At 41.6% G+C, this 23,163-nt stretch overlaps 1 protein-coding gene across 7 annotated transcripts in view; it reads left to right on the top strand.

The window, feature by feature from the left end:
• Positions 1-229: 229 nt before the first annotated feature.
• Positions 230-23,163, top strand: part of RUNX1T1 (RUNX1 partner transcriptional co-repressor 1) — a 120,845-nt gene continuing 97,911 nt past the window's right edge. Inside the window, exons 1-2 of one of the 7 annotated variants that reach the window (XM_061346775.1) lie at positions 349-470; positions 20,015-20,187. In XM_061346775.1, coding sequence (XP_061202759.1) covers positions 20,100-20,187 — 88 coding nt within the window. In that variant the 5' untranslated portion in view covers positions 349-470; positions 20,015-20,099. Of the gene's footprint in view, positions 471-2,001; positions 2,138-8,413; positions 9,066-20,014; positions 20,188-23,163 lie in introns of those variants that run through there. The other 6 variants (XM_061346776.1, XM_061346774.1, XM_061346784.1 and 3 more) reach the window with 6 other exon arrangements.

Consider the following 23,163-nt stretch of genomic DNA (forward strand, 5'->3'; position numbering starts at 1 on the left):
CGTCGGCTGCCCGGGGACACGCAGAGACCCCGCCACTGACAGCGGCCGCTTCCTGCGCTCCACATCACGTTTGTCTGCGGTGGCAGCAGCAGCAGCAAGGAGAAGGACCTGGGCATTAACTATCTCGACTTGGAGACTTTGTTTTATTTTTGGTTCTTGTCCTTTCCCGTGGAACCAGCAGTCTCTCTTGAGCTGATCTTCCTTTAAGAGAAAAAAAAAAAAAAAAAAAAGCGAGAGAGAGAGGGGAGGGGGGGGAAGAGCAGCTGGAGTTTCTCCTCAGCTCGTTTTGACTTTTGTGGACGTGGATCATCTGGACTGGGAAGGGAAGCCGCGCCGCGCTGCTCTCCCCTCTCCCACCCCTTCTCCCCTCCAGCAGCCTGGGCTGCCGGCTGTCCCCCGAGCAGGACGGGAACTTTTATTTGCAGCTCGCAGCCCGTGGCGAATGGTGGGCATCTCTGGTCCTTTGCAGTGTGAGTACGGGGCGCTGGACGGGCCGGGCCGGGCGGGGGGTACCGGGACCTTCTTTTCTCCCCCTTCCCGCCCTGGCTCCGGGGGGCTTCTGTGGCTGTCACTACCTTCGGCGAGCCGGGGCTGCGGCTGTACCCGGGAGAGGTTATCTCTGCTTGTAGCTCTTGCACCCGCTGTCCCCGTCTCGCAAATTCCGAATATTTCTCAGGAGCCCAGAAACCAAGCAGTCTAGTTTTGCAGAAAATAACCCTCCCAGCCCTCCAAGTATTCTTTCATGGCGCTGGGGTTCTGTCTCGGTTTAGGGCTTGCCCTTTTATATATATATTTTTTTTTGTATCCATCCCTGCTTACCCTCTCACCAGATCGCAGCGCTGGGCAATGTGAGCCAGAGTGCCTGAAATATTTCTGGTGGGTTTTCAGGTTGTTCTGTTTGTTTCATTACAATCATCGGTTTATGTAGCACTGGCAACATCACTCCAGGCTATTTCGCAAGAAATATTTCTGGCAGTGCACACCGTCTTTGGCTGCTCCGCTATCTCGCAAGTATCTCCTATCCTAAAGAGACAGGGCAGCGTTAGAGACTGCATTTCCCAAACTGCAATACAGTTTAATTGTGCCATCTCGTCTAGCGGACCTGAATGGCTTGTTTCCATAAATTTCTAACAGACCATCGGTAAGGGAGACCGGAGGGATGAGAACCATACTCCCGGCCATGTAGACAAGCCTTTTACTTTTGGCTAGTTCGAATCCCTTTGTTAGTGCCAAAGTTGCGAGATTGGGCTACAGTTGGGTTTAGAGTAGGGAAGGTCCTGCCACCCTGGCAGGAGCACCCGCGACTCCATTCCACGTTAATTTATAGGGAAATATCTGTGTTGTTACAGTGCTCTGTTCTCATAAACGTTAGAGAGAAACTGAAAGTAACTAATCGGACTCGGCTCTTGGATCGCTCTTGCTCCAAGCAAGAACTAAAATGTTTCTTCCCTCAGTGCAGGGAGTTGTTTAAAGGCGGGAGGGAGGGGGGGCGAAGGGAAGAGGCGCCGACCCGCTGGTCCTCGGCTGCAGCCCGGAGCGCCGAGCCCGGCGCGGTGGGACCGCCCTGCCCAGGCGCTGCCGGGGAAAACGGCCGCCTCGAAGCTGCTCGGGTTTCTGCGGTGGAGCAGCCCTCGATGTTCAGAACCTCAGCAAGGCTCTGCCAGTTACTCCCTGCTACCTCTGCCTTGCCCCAAATCACGGCTGGGAAAAGATCTGGTGCCTCCCGCAGCCGCCCCTTGGTCTTGCCGCCCTGGAGGCGGCAGCTCCTGCCTGCCGATTGCTCGGATGCGGGCTGCGATCGCTAAACTCGCGGAGACAAACCCTTTCTGAGAGAGCGGCTGGAGCGGTCCGTGGCAGCGGCGGCGGGGCTGGAGCTCCTGCCCGCCCGTGCCCGGCTGCTCTTGGCCCGGGTACGCTGCCGCCGCACTCCCGCCTTGGCGGGCGGGACAGGACGCACGCAGTGCAGCAGGCATGGCACGGCACGGCACGGCATAGCAGGGGCTGGGCAAGGATAGGTACAGACCTCCCAAAAGCAGCCTGCAGGAGCTGCCGTCCTGTGCCTGGGAACATAACAAGTGCCAAACGTTTGGCCATAGGCACAGCCCTGACTAACTAAAAGGATGCTTTCTGAGTCCTGGTATGTACAGCCAAGAGCTTGCTCCAGCAAATATTCGTGTGCTTAATGTAACGCTGACCCCTTTAACTTTTAACATCGCTTCCTCTAATTAATCTGTTCAGGCCCCAGACTTAAATGGCTGTCCACAGCTGCTGCAAATTGATTTATCCCCTGATGGTGGTCTGGGTTGCTGACCAAAGCAGGATTTTTTTTTTCTTTTTCTTTTTTTTTTTTTTTTCCTCTTCCTTTCCTTTCCTTCCCCTCCCTTCCCCATTTTTTGGTCTACTAATCTGTTTTGACTTATTTCTTACTTACTGTAATGCTTGCATGCTTTTTGAGAGACTTAGAAAATATTTTCTTTTGACGTGTAGCTAGAAACATAATTATTGTATTTGTAAACACAATATGTTAGGGCTAAGGGTGAATATAATTTATTTAATTATACCCTTGTAGCCTTACACTTCCATCTCCATTTCTGAATCTTGACAGATGCAATGGAAAGTTTAAATAAGCAACTTTGTTAGTTGTAGTTTGAAGCAAGACATGAAAGACATTTTTAGATTTGAATTCTATTGTCCAGGTTTTCTGTTCTGCTTTTCTGTTAACGGTTTAGTGAATCTGGCACGATGAGAGAACTGAAACTGGTTCCTAATGGTTGTTAAAGCTAATGCTTGACCTTTCCATGGGAAGTCTGAAAACCTCATTCAGTTTATTCTGGGCTGATTTCCTTAGGAAATCCAATACGATCAGGGAATTTCCTTCAGTTCGTCTGAATGCTAAGAAGTTAGTGTATCTTGTTTATACCTTCTGGGTTTAACACTAGGTGTTTTGGTGGCTCCTCATCGACAGAAAAAATACTAGGGAAAGATTCTGAATATGGCTTGTTCCTTACTGTGTAGTCTTTGAAAAGACAAAGTTGGCAAAGGCTTTGTTAGGTGTCAGATGCACTGCAAACACACTGTGAAGGTTTTTAATTACAAGTTATACTTAATTTGATGATAACTTTTCTAAGGTCAGTTTTATCATATGTGAACCTTCATGTAACTACTACTCCTTTCACTTCATGAGTCATTTTTCTTCACTGTCATGGGAAGCTCAACCACACATCAGGGCAAGAAACCGCAAATCCCACCAAAACCCCAACCCACTCTTAAATCCGTTTATATCTCTGGAAAGCTGAAGCCAGGCAAGGGGTACAGGAGATGATGGCATGGCTTCTTCCCCTGGCCCTGTGTTTGCAGGAGGGTGAATAGTTGTAGGAGACAAGAACCATTCTGTTTGTAATGGAATGCAGACAGCAGTGTTAGGTCAGTGCTTCCTGGCAACTGCTGCACAAGTTATTTTTCTTCAAAGGCTTTGAGCTTTTAAATAGTTTCCAAAATCTTTTTAAGTAAAACATTGCCTTCTACCAGTTTTGACCACCTTAACGTTAACTCGTTTCGTGTCTAAATAATGGACCAGTAAAACATCACACGGTGTCTCTCATCTGTATGCGTTTAACACTATGTATGCCTGCTTGCACATGGGAGTTTTGTACTGGAAGTATTGTTTATAGAATAAAGGGGTGAAAAATAGCTCCACCTGGAGTGCTGGTCAGTTGCTAGTCAGTTTGGAACATTCTTCCCCGTCAAATCTTGTTTCTCACTTCTCAGAAATGAACTTCAGATGACAGGCGTTGAATGTGGAGCTCACTTAACTGGGGTACTGCGCAGACTGCAGACTCCTCCTTGCCACACACTTGGGGTGAAGTAGGCATCTGCAGTATTTGCACTGGGGGTGATGGGAGAAAGGGCTTGCAATTGTCATTTCGTCTTTAAAATCCACTTGCCACACTCCATTACTGTTAAATCTTTAGCTAATTGAATAAAGATACTTGTATGTCGCTATTGCAGGCGCTTGAGATTTTTTTAGATGGGGAGGGAGATCTTGTTCTTTGTTCTGTAGAAACTTGTCACGCAGAGATCAAGAAGCCTTATCGGCTGAAATAAAACATGAATGTGGTGCTGTGAAGGGGTTATTCCTCATGGCTTGGCTAAAGAAATCTAAAAAGGAAATTATTTTTTTATTTGAATACATTAAAAAAACTTTGATTCATGTAGTTAGTAGCAGCCTCTCTTTTTCATACAGCTTTACTAAGAACCCGTAACATTTATAAGAGTTTGAACTGATACTGAATTTAGCGTAAGTAGCGAGTGTAAATTCTTAAAACACTGGCGTCCAGATTACATTTTCACCTTCTTTCACATGGAAGAGCTAACAGCTAGTTTAAAACCTGAACTTTTCATGTAAAGGGTCTTGGTTTTCCACACAGAAGTTCTTTTTTACAGAATTGCTTTAAAATCGCAGTTGTTCTGTTCTTATTTACTATAAACTTGATTAGTTTGATACATGGTAGCATAAATACATCAGGAAGTAGTATACTGTGTGGTTTTGTGGATAGAGAAAAATCATCAGCAGATGTAAAATCAAAGTCAAAATATCCTGGCCTTTAAAAGGCTTTTTTTTTTTTTTTTTTTTTCTCCCCGAAGTATTTTCATCTGAAAGACATTTGACTTCTTTTTTTTTTTTTTTTTCCTGCCATCAATATGAAAGTTACTAAATAATGTTTAGAGAACAGTGGACATTTTATAAAAGTAAACATTAGTTCAGTATAATGGAGGTAATTGTAAGTGATAAGAGCAGAGCAGGTTATCTGTGTGTTGTTTAAACAGAAGGAGCTATTTTGCACCATTTCCAGTAGCCATCTGTAGAGGAGAAGGGTTTGCACCTGTCTGTCCACACTAATTATAGATTAGGTCCAAAGAAATGAAACTTGAGTAGGCTTTCTCTTAATGAAATCCATAGTGATTTTATTGTAAATGTGTTTTGTGTACAGAGGGTGATAGTTGGGCTGTGAGTAAAATAAATTGCTGTATGGCTGTCATGTACTTGTAGTTGTAAACCAAGATACTGCTGCATTAACAAAGGTGCTGAATAAAAATGTGGCACTCTTAAGTCCTGGGCTTCAGTGGTGGCTTTAGCTAGGTTTAGTCAGAAAGGTTCACTGTAAGCACTGTCTTTCAAGCGTATGTTTCAGCAAAGGCTTCTTGGTTCCCATTGCTTTTGTGTCAATGTACTGACATACAGATGGTCCTTGGGCTGAAATATGAGGTAGAAATGGTTTCATGTTAAATATGTACACACACACGCAGAGCATGTCAGGAATGCTCTCCTGGTTTAACACTGTACAACTAAAATAAAGTGGAAAGACTAAGAAACGCATTCTGCAGTAAAAGGTCACATGAATTTCTACCACATCTGTTTATAGTAATTATGAACATAATTAACATAAGAATTACAAGTGAAGTAATGGCAAGATGAGCTATGAGATATTATGCCATGATGGTCATATGCTGGAATTCTCACATTATAGCACACTAGAATTCACATATTCAATGAAAGAAAGAAAATGTTAGATTTTTATCTATTTTAATGCTTCAAAACTTATCTGCCTGGGGCAGATGGACTTTATGGTTTACAGGAAGGTAACCCATTATTAAGAGAGAGTCAGTTGAAATTAAGATTTCTAGCCTGCAGCTTGGACTTGGAGACAGCTGTGCGTATGGAACGCTACTTCTGTTACACATTTGTACTCTGGTTGTATTTATTTTATTAACACACATTGCTTTATTTTTAAATGTGAGTGTTTTCGCAGCACACTGTTTACATTAGGAAGGATCCTGGATTAGTTTTGCTTTAGAGATTTGAGTAGTAAAACTGCCTGTCAGACTGGCCAACATAGATACGACACACATGGTGGCCCTGCAAGATGAGAATCTTGTTGAGCCTAAATTAGTTCATGGCATGATACATACGTATTTCAAGCAGATAAGCCATAACAAATAGTCCTTAAAGAGCAGTATCTCATTTATACATCATATTTTGAAAGAACGTATGCAGAGAAAAGCTCTGAGGTGCCTTGCAGGCTGGATTAAAGTCACTTTTCTGTAGAAATGTGTAGAACATACCATTAAGTTTAGGGCTAAGGTTTCAAACCAGTTGACTAACTTTTGTAATCTGACCTGTCTGATTACCTCTAAATATGGTTGTCACACAACTGACAACTGGAGGAAGCTGAGGGAGAAGAGTTCCTTCTTCAGAGTAAAAATCCTGGCTGAGGAATGCATAGTAAATTTGCCATGTGAAAATGAGTTTGCCTTTAATGACGAAAATCGAAGTCCTGTTTTTGTGATGGGAAAATCAGCCAAACTGCTGTCTTCCCAAGGTTTAACAAAGAGAGTGGTTTATGAAAAATAATAACAAAAAATACCTTGTGCTATGTCTCAGTTATACCAAGAGGTTTTCGCATTATTGGATTAGTGGAGGATTTGTGACAGACCCCTTTTTATCTGACATTCATTGCAGTGACACGATTTTCACACACGTACCCCTCCCCCATCTAGGTTCTGTTTTTCACTTTCTATTATGTGTCAAATTCCCTTTATTTTCTAGTGGAAAAAACCTGCTATCTTGGACGAGTGATTTGGGAAGGAGTTCTGCACTGAACAATGCCTGTCTCAGTCTAGTGTGTCATTGCCTTCACCCCAGCCTTCACGGTGCTTCTTTGCAGATGTGCAGTGGAGATGTGTTTCCTTAACAAATAAGTGTTGATTCCTAGGGAGAAACATATTTAAAATTTGAAAACCTGAGCACACAGAGTTCACTTGGCAACCTCGTGCTGTAGCAGCCATTCTGCTGGCTGTTTGTGCTTCTGGTAGGCAGTCTGGGCTGCTTTGCTGACTCTCTCCCCATACCTCATAACCCAGTCCTCCTTGATGAATCCCGTCAAAATAAACCCTCTGTTTTCACAAAACCTGAGTTGTTAAGCATAGGGAACGACTCTGGCTTATCGTTCATCCTGTGGCGAATGATGCCACCACTTGTGGTGGCAGTGTAGTGCTTAGGCTCTCCTGCCACTACCAAGGCTAAGCGGGTTGGGTTAGGTCGGGACTTGGCCAAATCAGGAGCGGGTATATCCCGCTATCACGCTGGGAAGCTTCTGGAGCTGTCCTGCTCCGTGCAAGCTGTAGGTGAAGCAGAAGCCGGCTGGAGGCGGTCATGGGGACGTTGACGTGGTGGAAATGGAAGCGACCTCAGGTGAGGGAGCCCCGGGGATCCAGCACTGTCCTCCCCTGGGTCTCTGGCAGGGTCCTTTATCGGACAGGTTTCAGGACAACTTCCAATGGCAGCGCTGGGTCGAGCTCCTGCCAGCGCTTGGGCACAAGCACGAAGGGGGGTACCCGGGGAGCCAACGCCTTCTCACCCGGTGGGCGGCGCAGAGGTGGTGCCTCTCGGCAGGCCGTGCGCGGCCTCCCCGGGGACCCCGCGCTCGCCGTGCAATGCCGGCCCCGCTCCCTCGCACCCACTGTACATCCTCCGGCCTCCGTCTGGGCCGCGCTGATACCGTAATCGCCCCGATGCACGCCGCCGTCCCTCTCCCCCCGCGGCCAACAGGGCCACGGATGCGCGATGTGCCGTCCCTGCGCCTCAGATAAGCTGCGAGGCTTCTAGGGCGCACAAAGCCCGGGCCGCGCCGGCGCCTCCCTCCCTCCCTGCGCCGGAAGGTAATCTCCACCCGCGGTTCGGGGAGAGGCGGGCGGGAGCGGGGACACCCCTCGCCGCCCCCCGCCGCCCGACCCTCCGCCTGGCTCCCTCAGCGCTGCAGAAGTCGATATGTGTGGGGAGGAGTGAAGATGTAACCTTTTATCTACCCCCACCCCCCCCCGAGCGGGCGGGGGATTTACAGGCAGAGATTAGCTGGCGGGGAGAGGGGATCTGCCTTTTGTTGTGTGTGGGGCGGCCGCGGCCTGCGCGCTGCCTCCCCCCCGCCCCGGGCCGCCCTGAGGGGAGCGGCGAGGGTCTCCCGCCGGGGTGGGAAGAGGAGGTGGCTGGAGAACAATAGGTTACGGAGGGACCCCACTTTTAAGCATAGCCGGAGGAGGAGGAAAGCGGCTTGCTTGGGTGTCCCACGGGGCAAGGGCGGGGAGGAAGGGACCGACGCTGATGCAGAGCCCCCGGCCCGGCGCTGACGGGGGCCAAGCTGAAGCGCGGCGTTGCTGTGACCGAGCACACTATCCCTGCAGCCAGCCTGTTTTCGGGGGGTGCTGGCAGCAGCGGGCACCCACCGGGCAGTGTCACTGGTCCGGGTGGCTTCCGTGGAGGGAGGCTTCCTGCCTTGCAGGCACCCCAGGGAGGGTGACAGCGGGTGTTAGGGAAAGTGGCCTCTTATATATATTGGGTTTTGGTGGTGGTTTTTGACTTTCGATGGTGATTGTTCAGTTCTTGCCACATCAAGATGATTTGCACGCAAAGTGTGTGCACGCGTGCTGCTTTAGCAAACGGCTTTATCAGCGATCGTATCTTAAAGCAACATTAAGCAATTACCTTTAAAATATATTTAAAAGTTTGAAATATTTATATTGCCATTTTACTTTGTCAAGTGTTTGCACACATAGGTATTATGATGCGGTAACTAAAAGCTTAATTAAAACTTGTTTTAAGCCAGGGGGGCATGTATTCTTGTTGACAGCAGTGGATCAATAGAGTAAGACAATAGAGCCCCATTATTTTACTTCCATTGACTGAACATATTGACATTTCAGGTTTGTGATTGCCTCAGTGAACATGATGAAACACCGAAATTCACGAACCAACTGTCTGGAGTGGCACATATATTACTGTATGTCATCTCTGCCTTCAGGTTACCTTATCACTGAAGCAGAATGGTAATGGATGGCAGCAGAGTACTTGAGAGGGGTTAGGGCTCTATCAGTTAAGAAGCTGACACATAGCAGGTTTCAGTAGTATCTTTAATTATGCCTAGAATTATGTACATGAGAAAGAAGATGGTCCTTGTTACCTGCTGCTGCGCTTCAGAGTTTACAGGCTCAGAAGCAACCAGGGCAACAAGGTATTTATGTTTCATATTTTATATGCATGACTTGATACCCTAAACTTCTGCAGGAGCCCAGGGACTTCTGGTTGTGCTGTTTGCATGCTTGCCATGTTCACCAGTGGCAACATCTCAACCTGGTCTTGATGCTCAAGCTCCAGAGCACCTGTTAGACCAGGTCTAGAAGGTCTCCCATTCTGAAGATTACAAAGGAAATAAAGAACAGCTTCAAAATAAATAAATACAGTTAGAGTTTTTCCCTGCTCAACATGCTCTATTGAGAATTCTCAGGGAATTCAGTGCAGTGAGACTAAAGCAGAATTGTACATATGAAGCATTGTAAAAAGAAATGTTTGTGCAGTGTGTGAATCTGTATACATTATTGTATATATCAGTTTTCTGTGATTGGATATAAATGTGTATATAAAGAAGACCCAGTGGCTGCAGAGCACAACGTATCTTACTATTTCAGAGGCTCTCAGATCTTCTTTAAAATCTAGCTGACTAGAATGAAACCCATCAGGGCTAGGCAGAGATGGAGATTGAAATTAATTTAAAGCAGACAAAGAGCTAATATGAAAGAGCCACTAGTGATTTAACTAATTTTAAAAAGTAAGCATAATGAAAATATAAAATGTATTCTGAGTGTGCCATCTACTCAGCAATTGTTGCCATCAAGTGGACTGCTGATGCCCTTTAAGATGGTAAAAAGAAAACTAGTCCTTTATACCATTTTCATGAAAATGTTAGGTTTCTGTTTGATCAGCAGGTGCTGTTGAGATGAAAGCCATGTGTAAATTTTCAGAAGGCCAAAAGTGTCAATTCAGAAAAGGAAAGTGATAAGAGAAAATGCAATCAGTTTTCCTGTTTTCAATTTGTGCAGGATTTGAAGAGCTGTTTTGTTAAACGGCTACATCTGCTCCAATATGAATATTGAACTACTTCCACTAAAAATAACACCCTATAATTTGGAAGCCATTGCAATCTTTTGTTAATGCAAGTGGATTATTTAAAAAAAAAATCTATTCTGAAAAATCTCCTGCCTAATGTGCATTTTTTGTTTATCGGCACTTTTATCTTCAGCAGATAAAATGGCATTAAGCAATTAGGACCATATCTGTTTGGACTGTAAAAATGGCACTGGATAACTGAATGTCACTGTCTTATTGGTAAAAGGAATTAACTTGTATATTTAAAATAATTTTATTAATAAATTATAATTGTATCTAAAAATGATGACCGACTGCTTCCCCATTGCAACAATATAGCTTTACTTCTGAGGACCCTGTGCAAAGTAAAGCATGTTCAGGGTAGGACAAAACATTCTTCAGCTTGTTTCGTTCCTGCTGTACCTGCAGATCTTAAGTTTAGGCTCATCAAGGATATTTTAGTTAATGCGGCTTTTGCAGTAACTTCTTCTGTGGTAAATAAAATGAGTAAATCAGGCTTGAATGTATATATACAAAAATATTCTCTGCTGTGGAGCTGCTAATCTAACTGAGTTTTATGAACCTGGAAAGCACAGCATTGGTAGAGCATAAATTTTCTATTAGAGGCATCTCCAGAGGAAATCACATTATTGCTTTTTAATTAAAAAAAAAAAAAGGAAGAAAAGAGAAGGGTATGTGTTTGTTAATTTTATAGATCTAAATGAAGAAGTGTTACTTCACTGTTACGTCTATAAGGCCCTGTGTATACTACATAGGTAAACATGTGCAGAACAAAATGAGAGCTTTTACTGCTTTATTTCAACACAGAATTACCTGTTTTTAATATTAGAATGGGCCTTGGCTGTTAGATTTGGTCTAGTAGTCAGGAACTCAGTTTTTCTGACAGGTGTCTGCATGGGAAAGGGCCTTGCTGATGCTCCTGTTTGGCTTTGCAGTTGGATTTGTAAGCTTTTGACCTTGGGGATTTTCCTCAAAGTGATCTACAGATCAGAAATAATTAAAATTCAATAAATGGAAATTTAAATATAGAATGGATTTTGTGTGAGATCTGTGGTTCTGGTAGGTTGTCTAGAAGTCTGTGGCATGTCTATAGTTTGTATTCCCAAACATAACTGTATGCACACATGTGCATAAATTTATGTTGAATGACAGAGGGATGATTATTTATACAGATTTTATCCAAAACTCTGTGCACTCCTGAAACATAACAAAAAGGCTCCCTCCCCAGAAGAGTGTTTACATCCCGTGACAGTCACTAGATTCAAATCTTCTCAACATGAAAGTTGTTTCCTTTCCTCCAAACCTTCTTTTCCCCAACAAAGCTAACCCTGTTAAACCTCACCTTCTGTGGGACGTATACATAGTTATAGACATATGTACGAGAAGTAAATATTACAAAAACCATGGCTGATGGGGGCAAAATGTCTGTAGCCTTAAATAGCTGGTGATATCTGCCAACAGCAGAAGCCGCGCTGAGGAGGCCCTACCTCGGGTGACCTGAGGATGTGAGAGCCTTGAGGAGCCTTGCGTTAGTGCTCTGCGCCTACATGGAGCTTTCTGCTCGCGATATTACCCAGCAAATGCTCTGTTGTAGCATGTTAGCGGAGATGCTACCTACCAAAGGGCTTGCTGCTTTGATCATGGGATTTGTTAGTGCTTTTCACAGGGGTTGGGGTGGAGTCCAACCGCAAAAGAAAGATTAGAGCTGGATGTAGGCTATCCAAATTTTCTGAACACATTCATGGGAGTGCTCTGTTTGTCTTATTCTTTGCCAAAAAAGCTGTATGCAGTTGTGCTGTTCCTATTGAATATTTGACATATTTAACTGCAGTGGTTATGAATGGAAATGTGAATATGGAAAGAAATCCTTTCATTCTTCTTCGCATTTCTCTAAGACATTTTGGGATGCCTGGAAAGGAAAGACATCCTAGATACTCAAAATGTTTATGAACACACACAAAGAATTTAAAAGAAGCTCAGCAGCTTCATTTTGCTTGTGTGTAGTTTCTGGGCATGTGTGATATGGTGACTTATTTAAGTGATATCTTTTTTTAAATCTGTATTATTTATTGAATTTAATCATTATAAAAGCACAGTTGTGTTGTACAGAACGGTATAGCAGCAGTTTTCTGGAATCATCCCATATTGCAACATGCTGATATGATCTCTGTTCATGATCTCTTCAGTCATTTCAAGAAGGCATTTGATTCATGCCCAGTTTCCTGTCCATCAGGACAGGTAGACTGTTGTGCTTGTAATAAGGTAAATATCCAATGTTCACAGAGGATAATGGGTTCTTTTGGAAATTGGGTTGCAGTCTTGAAGGATAGAAGACTCCACCTAGTGGAGTGGAATTAATTTGCACACAGTGGCAGGCAGCGGTATGTAATAAAATAGGTACTATTTATGAAAATCCGGATTGATGCAGTGAGTAAAACCCAGGAATTTTGACAACTGTCTGGGGAGATGGTTGCATGAGCATTAAAAAATAGTACAAGACTGTTACTTTTGTAGCTCTTGGAGGCCATGTTGAATGTTAATATGCAGTTTGCATAAGTAGTAGTCATTACCACTTGCCATTTTCTTTTGTGGTTCCATTTATTTGGAGACCTACTGTCTTTGACCTTTTGTCATATTTTGATTTCTAATGATGGCCACACAGATGCCCTTTTCGGTTGTGCCCCAGGTCTCATTTTAAATAGCATGTGCAAGAAAACCCAAACCAACTCCCAACACTTCACTTTTTTCACAATTATTTATTTTCCAGGGTGCTTTTTCAGTTTTTCATTTTATTTCCTTCTGTAATGGCTGATTCTTTAGTGCTGTCGTGACAGGTTGAATGACACACTGTGTGTGCCTTCTGGTTGTCCCAAGTCTCTGTTATGGAGCATCAGATTCTATAGAGCTCTGCACCTGTGCTTTGCTTTCCCATTGATTTGGTTATGTTGTGTTACAAGGATGTAATACAATGAATTTTAAAGCTGGGATGCAAGTGAACACCCAGCCTGATTGAATATCACATTAGCTAGACAAGTTCAAGAAGAGAACTGCCCCAGCCAGCCTCAGGCTTTGCAAGAGAGGATGAGGCTATTTCCAGATAAAGAGATGATTAGGATGCAGCAGAGGAGACAGAATGATACTGCTGCAAAAGGATATTTGGGAAGAGTGCTCCAAAGGAATGCTTTCAGGGACATCCAGGTGGGGTTTGTTGCCAGAGCCATTAAAGCACAGTGGTGCCAGGCGAAGCTGCCAACAAATTTAGGGATAATGGCACCTGTGGGTGTGCTATCAATGGCTGGTAGTGCTAGGATGATTTTTGATTTTATTTTAATGGTGGCATTGCTAGAAGTATTTAAGGGTAATGTTATAGAAAAGGTTTTAGTGAGTGAAGTCACTGAGTTCTAGGAACCATTAAGCAAAAGCTGTTTCATGAGTGTACTATTTATTATTTTTAAAGCTTGTTGGCAAACCACTTAATGCTGGAAAAGCATGCTGCAACCTGTATTAAAGCATGCTGCAGATGAGCAAGGAAACCGTCGTACTGAACTGAATAACCTGAATGATACATGCATTTCATGTGTGCCATGATAAATTAATGCAACTCTATGGGTCAGCAGAGCTTGTAAACATTGAATTAAAGCACTGGAGCTTTATGGTATTCACATGCCCCATTCTCATTGAAGATGATGTTTCTTTTGTCTAAACACCAGTCTGAGGGTCTGGACCTCCAGGCTTTCTGTGCTCCTGTTTCATGTGTGTGATCCTAACAGTATTTTGTTGGAATAATTCTGACTCTTGAATCCAGAAATGGCCCTAATAAAGTGGGCTAGTGGTCTTAATGTAAAGTAAGTAATTATCTTTGAATTGTAAATGACAAAGTTATCTGACAAGACTTCCATATATAGGAGGGGAAAAGTCTGTTCCTTCTGTAATAGTACTCTCAGAGGTTACCATTGAGTCCATGGGGCCAGGATTCTCAACTTGTGTATCCCAAAAGTGATGTTTAAGCCAGCTGCCTGCTCCAGCTACAGTAGTTCTAAAGAGTGAATCAGTGTATAATTTCCTTTCCACATTCTGAGATTTACTGGTCCCATCGTCTTCGCATGGGGAGGTTTTGATGTTAATTTTTTTTTTTTTTTTCAGCCAGGCCTAAGTTTCACCTTGTCTTACAGAGCCATTATTGGCCATTATTGTTTTTATTATCCTGTGGCTTCTCTGGGAAGAGAAGGATGGGCAGGACTTCAGTGATGTTGCCAGAGCAAGTCATCAGTGGTGTGTCTGCTCCCCAGGAGGGCACAGGAAGCAGGTGGCTGTGTTAATTGTCCTTGCTCCCAAGTCTTGTCCTTCCTGCAGGCAATTTAGAACTGGTTGGGAAGTTTCAGGTCTACTGTGTCCTGTCCCCCCCCCCACTCCCCAGGTTCACTACTTCATGTGTTCATAATAATTCGAGGTATGTACTAGGCGAGGGAAACTGAGTAGGAATCTATATTGTCCTTCCTAAGTGGTGTGCTTCCTAACCCTACCTGGTTGGAAGGGCTGAATGCCTTTGCTGGAGAGTGTTTGGGATTGCAGCTGGAATCCACCAGAATAGCAAAGAATTATACTAAATAAATAAAATAACACAGCATCTTCCTCCTTTCAAGCTATTGATTAAAGTCCTAAGTAAGAAAACTCATGAGGTGTGTGAAATATTTCTGGAAACTATGATTCACTTTTATTTGGTAAGTGCAGGATAGGAAATGCAAATGCATCTTCTGCTTAGGCCAGTTGGGTTTTAGTTGTAGCCTCTGACCCCTAATGGCATTGAGTGTTGTGCTTTGGAAAATCAGCCACAGTCTTGCTCCTTTGAATGAGTTGCTTGTTAATGGGTTTGGTTTTTGGCAGTGAAGGTGCACACCATTGCTGAGTAGCTTGCTGCAGGTGTCACACCCAATGCTATAAGACAGGCTTTGAACTACCAGTAATGTTTCTTTTAAGTGTCTTTTGGAAACTTTTGGTAAGTATCCACTCACACTGGAAGTGACATGAGTTAAGTGATAAATATCATGTTAGGTATTTATCTGCCCTATGTGTTTTGAGTGAAAACTCTTGAGCTTCTTCTCAGGTGTACTCTTGGTTTTACTAAGACTACTTGCCTCAGTAAAGTGGGCTGCAGGATTATGTGGCTGGTGAATCATGCTGGCTTCCGAATCACTCTTACAAAGTATCAGCCTGGAATACTAACAAATAATGAGCACATTGTACATGGACTTGTACGTTATTTAAAGAATAGCATTTTAAAGCAGCATATTTTGTAAAATGTTCGTTTTAAAACCACTTTACATTTTACTTCCATCAAACGCGTTGTACTAGGAAAATGCCCCCTTCAGAAAGGAAAAGGTGTCAGTATTGTGGATGAATGTGTGATTTTTATCCAGCTATTTAAGCTCCCTCTTTTCATTGTAAGGAGATCAGCTGACAACAGCAGCAACCAAATCATGTTTGCAGCTGGGCAATTACAGTACACCCCAAGATCTGCAACTGTCAACCATGAACGCAGATGCCTTCAAAGTTCTGTTTTTCTTCCAGGTTGAAGTCGTTGGCATGGAACAGATGCCTTCATTTTGGAGAAACCAACCTCTGGATATAATTGGTTCTTTCTTCTCTTGTCCTCTAGGGACAGTCTCTTGCAGATGAGATTAGATGAGAAAAAAAAAAAAAAGATACAGGCACACACGCTCACACATGACTTGAAGCAGGAGTTTTCAGGATCCTTCTCTGTTTTGTCACGTGGAACTATTTTACAGCTGGAAGATTTCACTTCATTTTTAGCGCTCCACACACATGATGATGATGCTCTATGAAAAATAGGGAAATTAAAATATATATCTGGCCAAAGTTTATTATTAATCTAGGCATGATTGTTTAGAAGTAAGACAATCATATCCAGCACCTCTTTAGTACAAAATGTTGACTTCTGCACTATCACTTGGTGCCACAGTCTCAGAAATGTAAACTTAAATGGCAGAAGAGACAAGATGGTTTAAAAAACTGCTGTTACAGTGGTAGTATGAAATATTTTCAATATAGAATCAGGATTTTTCAAAATATATTTTCAAAATAGAATCAAGTATTTTCATCAAATGGTTTGCTAGTTGTTAACACAGGAGAGAAGAAGCAAGTACTTAATTTAAAATGTCACCTAGCATACAGCCATTCAATTAAGGAAGCACATTTATAGGAACTTCATCAGAATTAACTGTGATGAGCCATTGCTGGGAGTCCTGCAGTAGGGTACTGAAGACAGTCTTCTTACTGCAGACATCTACAATGGGATGATGGTAGTGGGACCTGAAGACTCTAAGAGAAAGGGAGAATCTGCCTACCTGTGCCCATCAAAGGATTTTGTCAACCCCTCTCACCTTTGAAATAACAGCTACCGAATCATTGTGGTTTGTGTTATTTAGTATTATTAAAATAAATGAACACCAACTTTGGGTTACCTTAATAAGCTCAGTTGTGAACTGTGACAGTCAGGCAGTGCTATACAAATTGCTGTGGTGTTCTTAGGTAGATTGGGTACCTCCAGAAGGGTGAAGGAGGGCTCAGGGACTGTAAACTACCACTGCTGGTACCCACGAGCCTGGAAGTCTATCATCTTTGAATGTTTTTTCCTCACTTAAGTTTTATTTCCTAGCATCAGGTTTTTATATTGTAGTGTAATATAACAGTCCAGTTCAATGATTAGGTGTAAAATCTAACTAGGCAAATGTAACTTACATGGATTGACTGATGAACTGTAGGAGTGTGGTCGCCTGGAGATGCTGAACCTTTGTAACAGTGTAGGTGGGTCCTGCTGGTAGCATATCAATGACCTGAATCCTGAACTTGATTGTCAGATTTCAATGGCAACTTCCATATTTTATGTGAGGAGTTTACTAGTACTGTAGTATTTCCATCTCTTAAAAGCTGAGCAGAAATGTCAGCAGCAATAAAAACTGTCAAGAATTACGTCAGTCTTGGTCTGAGTAGTTGGTGGAAGGTGATCTGCATTTTAGACATTTCAGTATAACTACTGGGTGGCTGCAGTGTACTGCTGTCCTTTGTTTCCTGCTGACACCCAGGAGATGGGTGGGTGCAGGAAAGTCATTGGGACTTCCATCTATTAGAAGGAAGCCCAGAATAAACTTAGGTTTCAGCTTTTATTTTCCAATCTATGGAACTTCAGTGTAACAGTGTGCTGCTCGTAGCATTGTATTTCTGAAGAACCACATATTAAAGGAAAAATTTAACCATAGAAGTGCTTAGGTGATGAAGGGATTTCTGGCAGAAACTAGGAAGTGCAATAATGGTTGATTTCATTTAAGGCTGATCCTGATATTTGTAGTCTTTACATCCTATTAATTCCTTGAAAGATAAGCTGATACAAGAATGATTTGCCAGGGCCAATGGTTCTAAAAATCTTGGCTCAGGTTATATCCCCCTTCTCTCCACATGAAAGATAAAAGCCCTGTGAGTATGAGGTTAACTGAATTCAAATAGAAGACTCTCTCGAGTTATTGCATTCCTTAGAAAATAAATACATTTCTCATATGGTTGAGATTGATCAAAAAAGTGTTCTGTATGCCAGTGATTACATTCCCATCTGTGATTAAGGTTTTCTGTCTGCATCTGGTTTTCACATTATATTTCTGTAACAAGAATCCTTTATATGGCAGAGTTCACTCTCTGTATTTTCTATTAGCTGCAGCTTGAACTACTGCACGGATCGCAGATTTACACATGTGGTTTTCATTACTTCATACCATTGAGAAAAAGTAATATTTGTTTGGGAAAGTATGTTTTTCAAAATTTCCATGGTAATACAACATGTTGATCCCTTTTTATAACACTCTTGTAAGACGACAAATTGTTTGAAGCATTCTACTCTCAGTGAAGTTCAGACAGTTTTGCATGTACATTCCAGCAACAGCAGCAGTTTACAATTCAGGAAGCAACAATAAATTTTAAAAAGGAGGTTAGTGTAGAATGGGTATAGCAGAATGCATCCGTCACTTTGGAAAATGTGGCATATAGAGAAAATTAATGTGGGGCTGAAATAAAGAAGAGTAGTAAGTTAAAGTGATGCCTTCATCATACAGTGAACGACAGACGGGTACTGTTATTTTTTTGGTGGTGGTGTAAGAACTTTATATTTTTTTATTTTTTTTTTACAGTAAGAGGTTTAAAAATCTTCCCAGCCATGAAAAAGGAGTATGCTATTCAGCAGACTCCAACATTGAATTGCTATGTTACATAATTTAACATATTTGAACATAATTATTTCTAGTGGCCAAATTAGTAAAGGTTAGCAAAACATGAATGCATCTTTACAGATGGTTGCTGTGTCTAATTCTGAATCCAAAATATGATGTTAATTTAATGTTCCACTATAAGTCCATATTTCAACCAGATTGTGCTAGTGTCACTCGGTAGAAAACTTGATGTTTAAATGATCTCAGTGAAATTAATAGGGCCACTCGGTCAGTGAAGGAGTTTTGAGTTTTGGTAGACATATAAGTTTATGACCATAAAAATCAAACAATAATAACAATTCAGGGAATGTTGTATGCATTTATGGAAATGTAAAGTATTAATGCAAAAGCCTGGACAATTGAAAACTATATACAATTAATGATAAGGCACAACTGAAAGGTAAATTTATTGCCTATGAAGAACATAGTGACAACTAGAGTAATCTCAAATAGAAGTAATTTTAGAAAAGTAGTTATTGCACCCATGTTGGGAGTCCAGACTGCATTTTGGAGATTATTTTCCAAATGCCAAAGGCAGTTGTCTCATACTGAAAGCTTCACGGTTGCCAAATCCTGCATAAGAGTCCTGCAGTCCTTACAGGCCTCTTGTTTTCACTGAAATTGATAGGATTTTGGTTTGTGTCAAGGCTGCGTAGAAACATCCTACCACAAATAGGGAAGAGAAAGGATTTTGGGTGATGAACTCCTTTGTTCTTTAACATAACTTTAACTTGGTGAGGGTTTGTTTTGATTTGAGGAGGGTGCTTGTGGAAAAGATTGCAATTTCTAGCACAAACACAAATGTGAGCTGTTGCAAATGCCCTTGGGTGAGACATTTTTTTGCAGTAAGATCTAGTCCAGGAGAGGGTTGGGGCAGGGTTCTTGATTAGATGCATGCAGCTGTGTCCAGATCCTTTTGCATGCTTAACCTTACGTCTCAAAATACCTGAATAATGGATGCAGATTGAAGCATGTACGTAACTGTGTTTGCCTGGCTCTGAAAATCTTTCTGCCTTAACGTAATTACAAACCCCTGAAAAGCATAGTAATGTCTTGGAAAAACTGGCAGTGCTGTAATACAGACTCATACAAATGACAAAGTATTTGTGTAACCCAAATAAACAGTTTTTGTAGGTGTTGGAGTGGGAGGGAAATTGCCTTTTCAAAAGTGGGAGGGTGATGTGTAAATACATCAATAGCTTTTTGATCTTCCTTTGTTTAAATGTGCTTGCTGTTACGACTTACAAATCTAAATTAGTATATCGATACGTAACTGCAGGGTCTCTATTTTTAGTAACCATGTTGGTTTAATAAATGTTTCTCTAGAGCTTCTGTTGAACCAGGTAAAGTATGTAATATTTTATATTATATGAATGTATTTAAACGCAAGCATTTTTACAGAATTAGCTAATAGGTATTTTCATGGTGGAATATAAGCTGCCCTTCGTTCATTGCTGTCTATATGTCAACTGTTTTAAATGAGCAACTTATGAAACGGCCTTTGTCAAAGAATTGATACAGTTTTAAAGTACTGCCTTATATTAACCAAGAAAATGTGGGTAATTGATTTAGAATGATAGCATTTCTGTCTTACCTTTTTATTTAAGACTGCTATTATCATGCAAATGAATGGGTGTGGTGGTGGTGCTTCAAACTGCCTGTGATATCTGCTTCTTTTTTTTCCTTCTTTTTTTCTTTTTCTTTTTTTTTTTTTTCTTTTTTTTTCATTTGTTGTTGTCAATAGAAAAGATTGATCTCTGGGCTGGTGAACATAGTATCTGTCCCAGTCAGAAAAGGAAAGAGGAAATTAGCAGAGCGATTGGTGGAGAATGATATCTGTCAAAAGAAACACTTGGAGAGCACTGAGTTTAGTGATAGGTGACTGCCGGAAAAAAGGGAACTTTGAATTTTGTCAAGGTAAGGAAAAGAAAAATATTTGATTTTGTAATGTGCATACCTTTTAGAAGCTATTTTTAATGACTGTACGTTGCCTTGTAAACTGTAATTAAAAAAGAAATCTTTCCCTTTAGCCTCCAAAGAATCTGTCTAAATCAATGAAGGTGGTGTCTTCATTTTAATGTCACTTCAATTCTTAAGTATAGTAATGCCAATAAAATCTGTCAGTGATGACTTTTCTAAAATCTTCCTTATCTTAAAATACATATATGTGGAAGTTTTAACTGTGCTTTTTACTTCTGGTGACATATGTGCTTTTCATGTGTCATGTAAATATTACTTGGCTGAGCTGTGAAAATAATGAAGTTCAGCTTCTGAACTGTGAATTAGAACAGTATTTGCAACCAGGTTAAGGGACAGTTGTAATCACATTGGCAAAATGGTTGTGTTTGTAATTTAGTGGAAGCCTCTGGTAAACTCATTGGATTGGGAATCTGATAAATGGGATTGAGATGATACTGAGAATGGGTATTTCTGCTCCTTGTGTGCAAAGGTTTTTACCATATTGGAAAAGCAAATCTGCTACGGCAGAACAAAATTTCTAGGTAACCTATGACTGTGTTTCCTGACTTTACTGTAACTACATTACTTCTCCTAAAATGGTGTGTCTAGATGGCAAGAACTAAACTGATTTTAAGTGCTTTCCTGCACTCTGATATTTTTGTTCTCAGTGTTGGACCATTTTGCTTATGACATAACTGTGACAGATTATGATACCAAAATAAAATGAACAGTGTCTGAGCACTCTAGACTATGTTCCAGTTAGTTTTGAAGGCAGCTAAGCCTTGATCATACCACTAATCTCCTCACCTGAGATATGGTGGCTCATGCTGCTCTCTCTGTGGGGTGATGGAGCACAGCTGGGAGAGCCAGCGGGATGCTGCACATCACTCATGGCAAGGGGCTGGGGCTGAGGTTCTGTGCACCAGTGTGAACATCCTTTCGAAAAATGAAATCTTACTTAAAATGAATTTGCATTCTAATTTGAGTTCCTAGCTCAGTTTTAAACAAGTAAATGCTTTTCTGGGACCTTCCTCTACACAGTCAGCATTGAAAAAGAATGAATAATCTTAGCAGGGTTTCTTCTTGCACTTTTATTTTGCTAATTTAGCAGTGGTTTAGCTTCTGACTAGTTCTCATTTTTTCTATCTACTGTCTGTTTTTCAGAGTGTAAGTGTACTCTGTACAGGTGGTTGTTGTTTGGTTTCTTTTACCATATGGGTCTTCATAAAGGATTTTAAAAATAAATGTAAAAGTAAAGATTGCGTGTCTGAAGCACGCAGTGCTGGCATACTAATGGGAAGCTTATTGAGGTTTATTGCTGTCAGAGCACGTGCAAGATAATGGAAATTTCCTACAACATATACATGTTTTCTAATACTATCCATTTTTTATAGAAGAAGGAATTAATATGACTGAAATTCACTTCATCCTTATAAAGTCCCAGTGATCTGGTTGTACTACTGAAATATTCATAATGGAAGGGAACAGCACATTATCTGTCTTGCTAACCAATGGGCAGGTCAGGCTGCCTCTATCACCTGGGTGCAGGCACATCTCAGCCACTGTGAAGCTGCTGACTCCCTTTCCTGTGCAGTTCTGTCTGTGTAGCTTTATACCAAAATAAACACATCCTTTCTATAGCACAACTTACAAAATTGATGATATTGTATATGGTGATGAAGATAAATCCAAAATTGCTTTGTAGTCCTTTATAAAAGAGAGTGACCAGTGGTGCTTAGCAAGTGTTAGATCTTTGGGCATTCCCGTTTTGACATTTATTTGAAATGAGTGACTAGGTAAGGTACCTTTATCTGGATGTATGTGTCTGTTACACATTCAAAAATTTTAGTCTTAAACAGCCAAGAAGCTCCATACCTACGTTTGGATGCGTGATGAGAGATGAGGCCAACATTCTTAGAGCTTAACTTGATAAGGACTTCGTTGTGCCCAGCAAGATTTGTCTTGCTATTTGAAACAAAATGGCAAAATGAAAGCTGTTTGAGTATCACCTCCTTGAAGCGACAGCCTCTTGTAGCATTAGACTACCTTTGCTGATGTGATCCTTTTCAAGCATTGTCATCATTGTTTTGCTGTTGCAAAGTCTTTTGTCTCCTTTCCTTTTTAATCTTCAAAACAATTGTTTTCTTACCTATGTATCTTAGAGTACAATGGAAATAATAAACCCCCCTTCTAACATACAACAGATGCAAAATGGGACAAGTGTATTATAGACAGTGAATTGTCATTACACAGCTCACAATCAGATTTTCATCTGTTCATGTGGTGCACACCTGTGGCTTGCTAGCATTGCTCTTGATTGGAGTGTGAGAGATCTTAATGAAAAACCAAGCCGGGATGACAAGAGGAGACTCCAGCACACACGGGTTACTTCACACGTTGTGAGAAAGTGAAATTCAAAATACACTGTTTTGGAGATTCTGCCTTGTGATGAAGAAGCGTGCCTGGGTGACTTTGCAAAGGGAGCCTGGAGCCCTGGTGCTCACTGCTGCCTTGCAAATACAGCGGTTTATTCTGTAGGTCAGGTTGATTTGGACCAGTTGAGAGCAGTGGCTGTTTTCTCCAGCTTTACTTTCTGAGCTAGTAAGAGTATCCTGGGGGGGAATACATCTTTTAAAGTGCAAAGAAAATAACCCATAATCTATATAAAACACTGGTGGATGGGGAAGGGAGGAAATTTACAGAGAATAACCGAGTTTGAGAACAACTGTGTTAAAAAGTAGGATGGAAGGGGAATGTGTGTGACATTAGTATTTGTTTTAATTTGAAAATACGATCTTTGAATCCTTTGAGGTGAGCAGAGGATGAGCACTCACAATACAATGTATTTATTGGTAAACTGAAACCAAGCACTCCAGCTGAAGCTGAAGTTCCTTTTTTAAAGTGATTTTTCCCTCTGAGTTTGCAGAGTTTGGG

This window comes from Neopsephotus bourkii, unplaced genomic scaffold, assembly GCF_033783945.1.
Source record: "Neopsephotus bourkii isolate Nb327-2 ecotype Australia unplaced genomic scaffold, CSIRO-AGI_Nbou_v1 NB_275, whole genome shotgun sequence".
Taxonomy (NCBI): Eukaryota; Metazoa; Chordata; class Aves; order Psittaciformes; family Psittacidae; genus Neopsephotus; species Neopsephotus bourkii.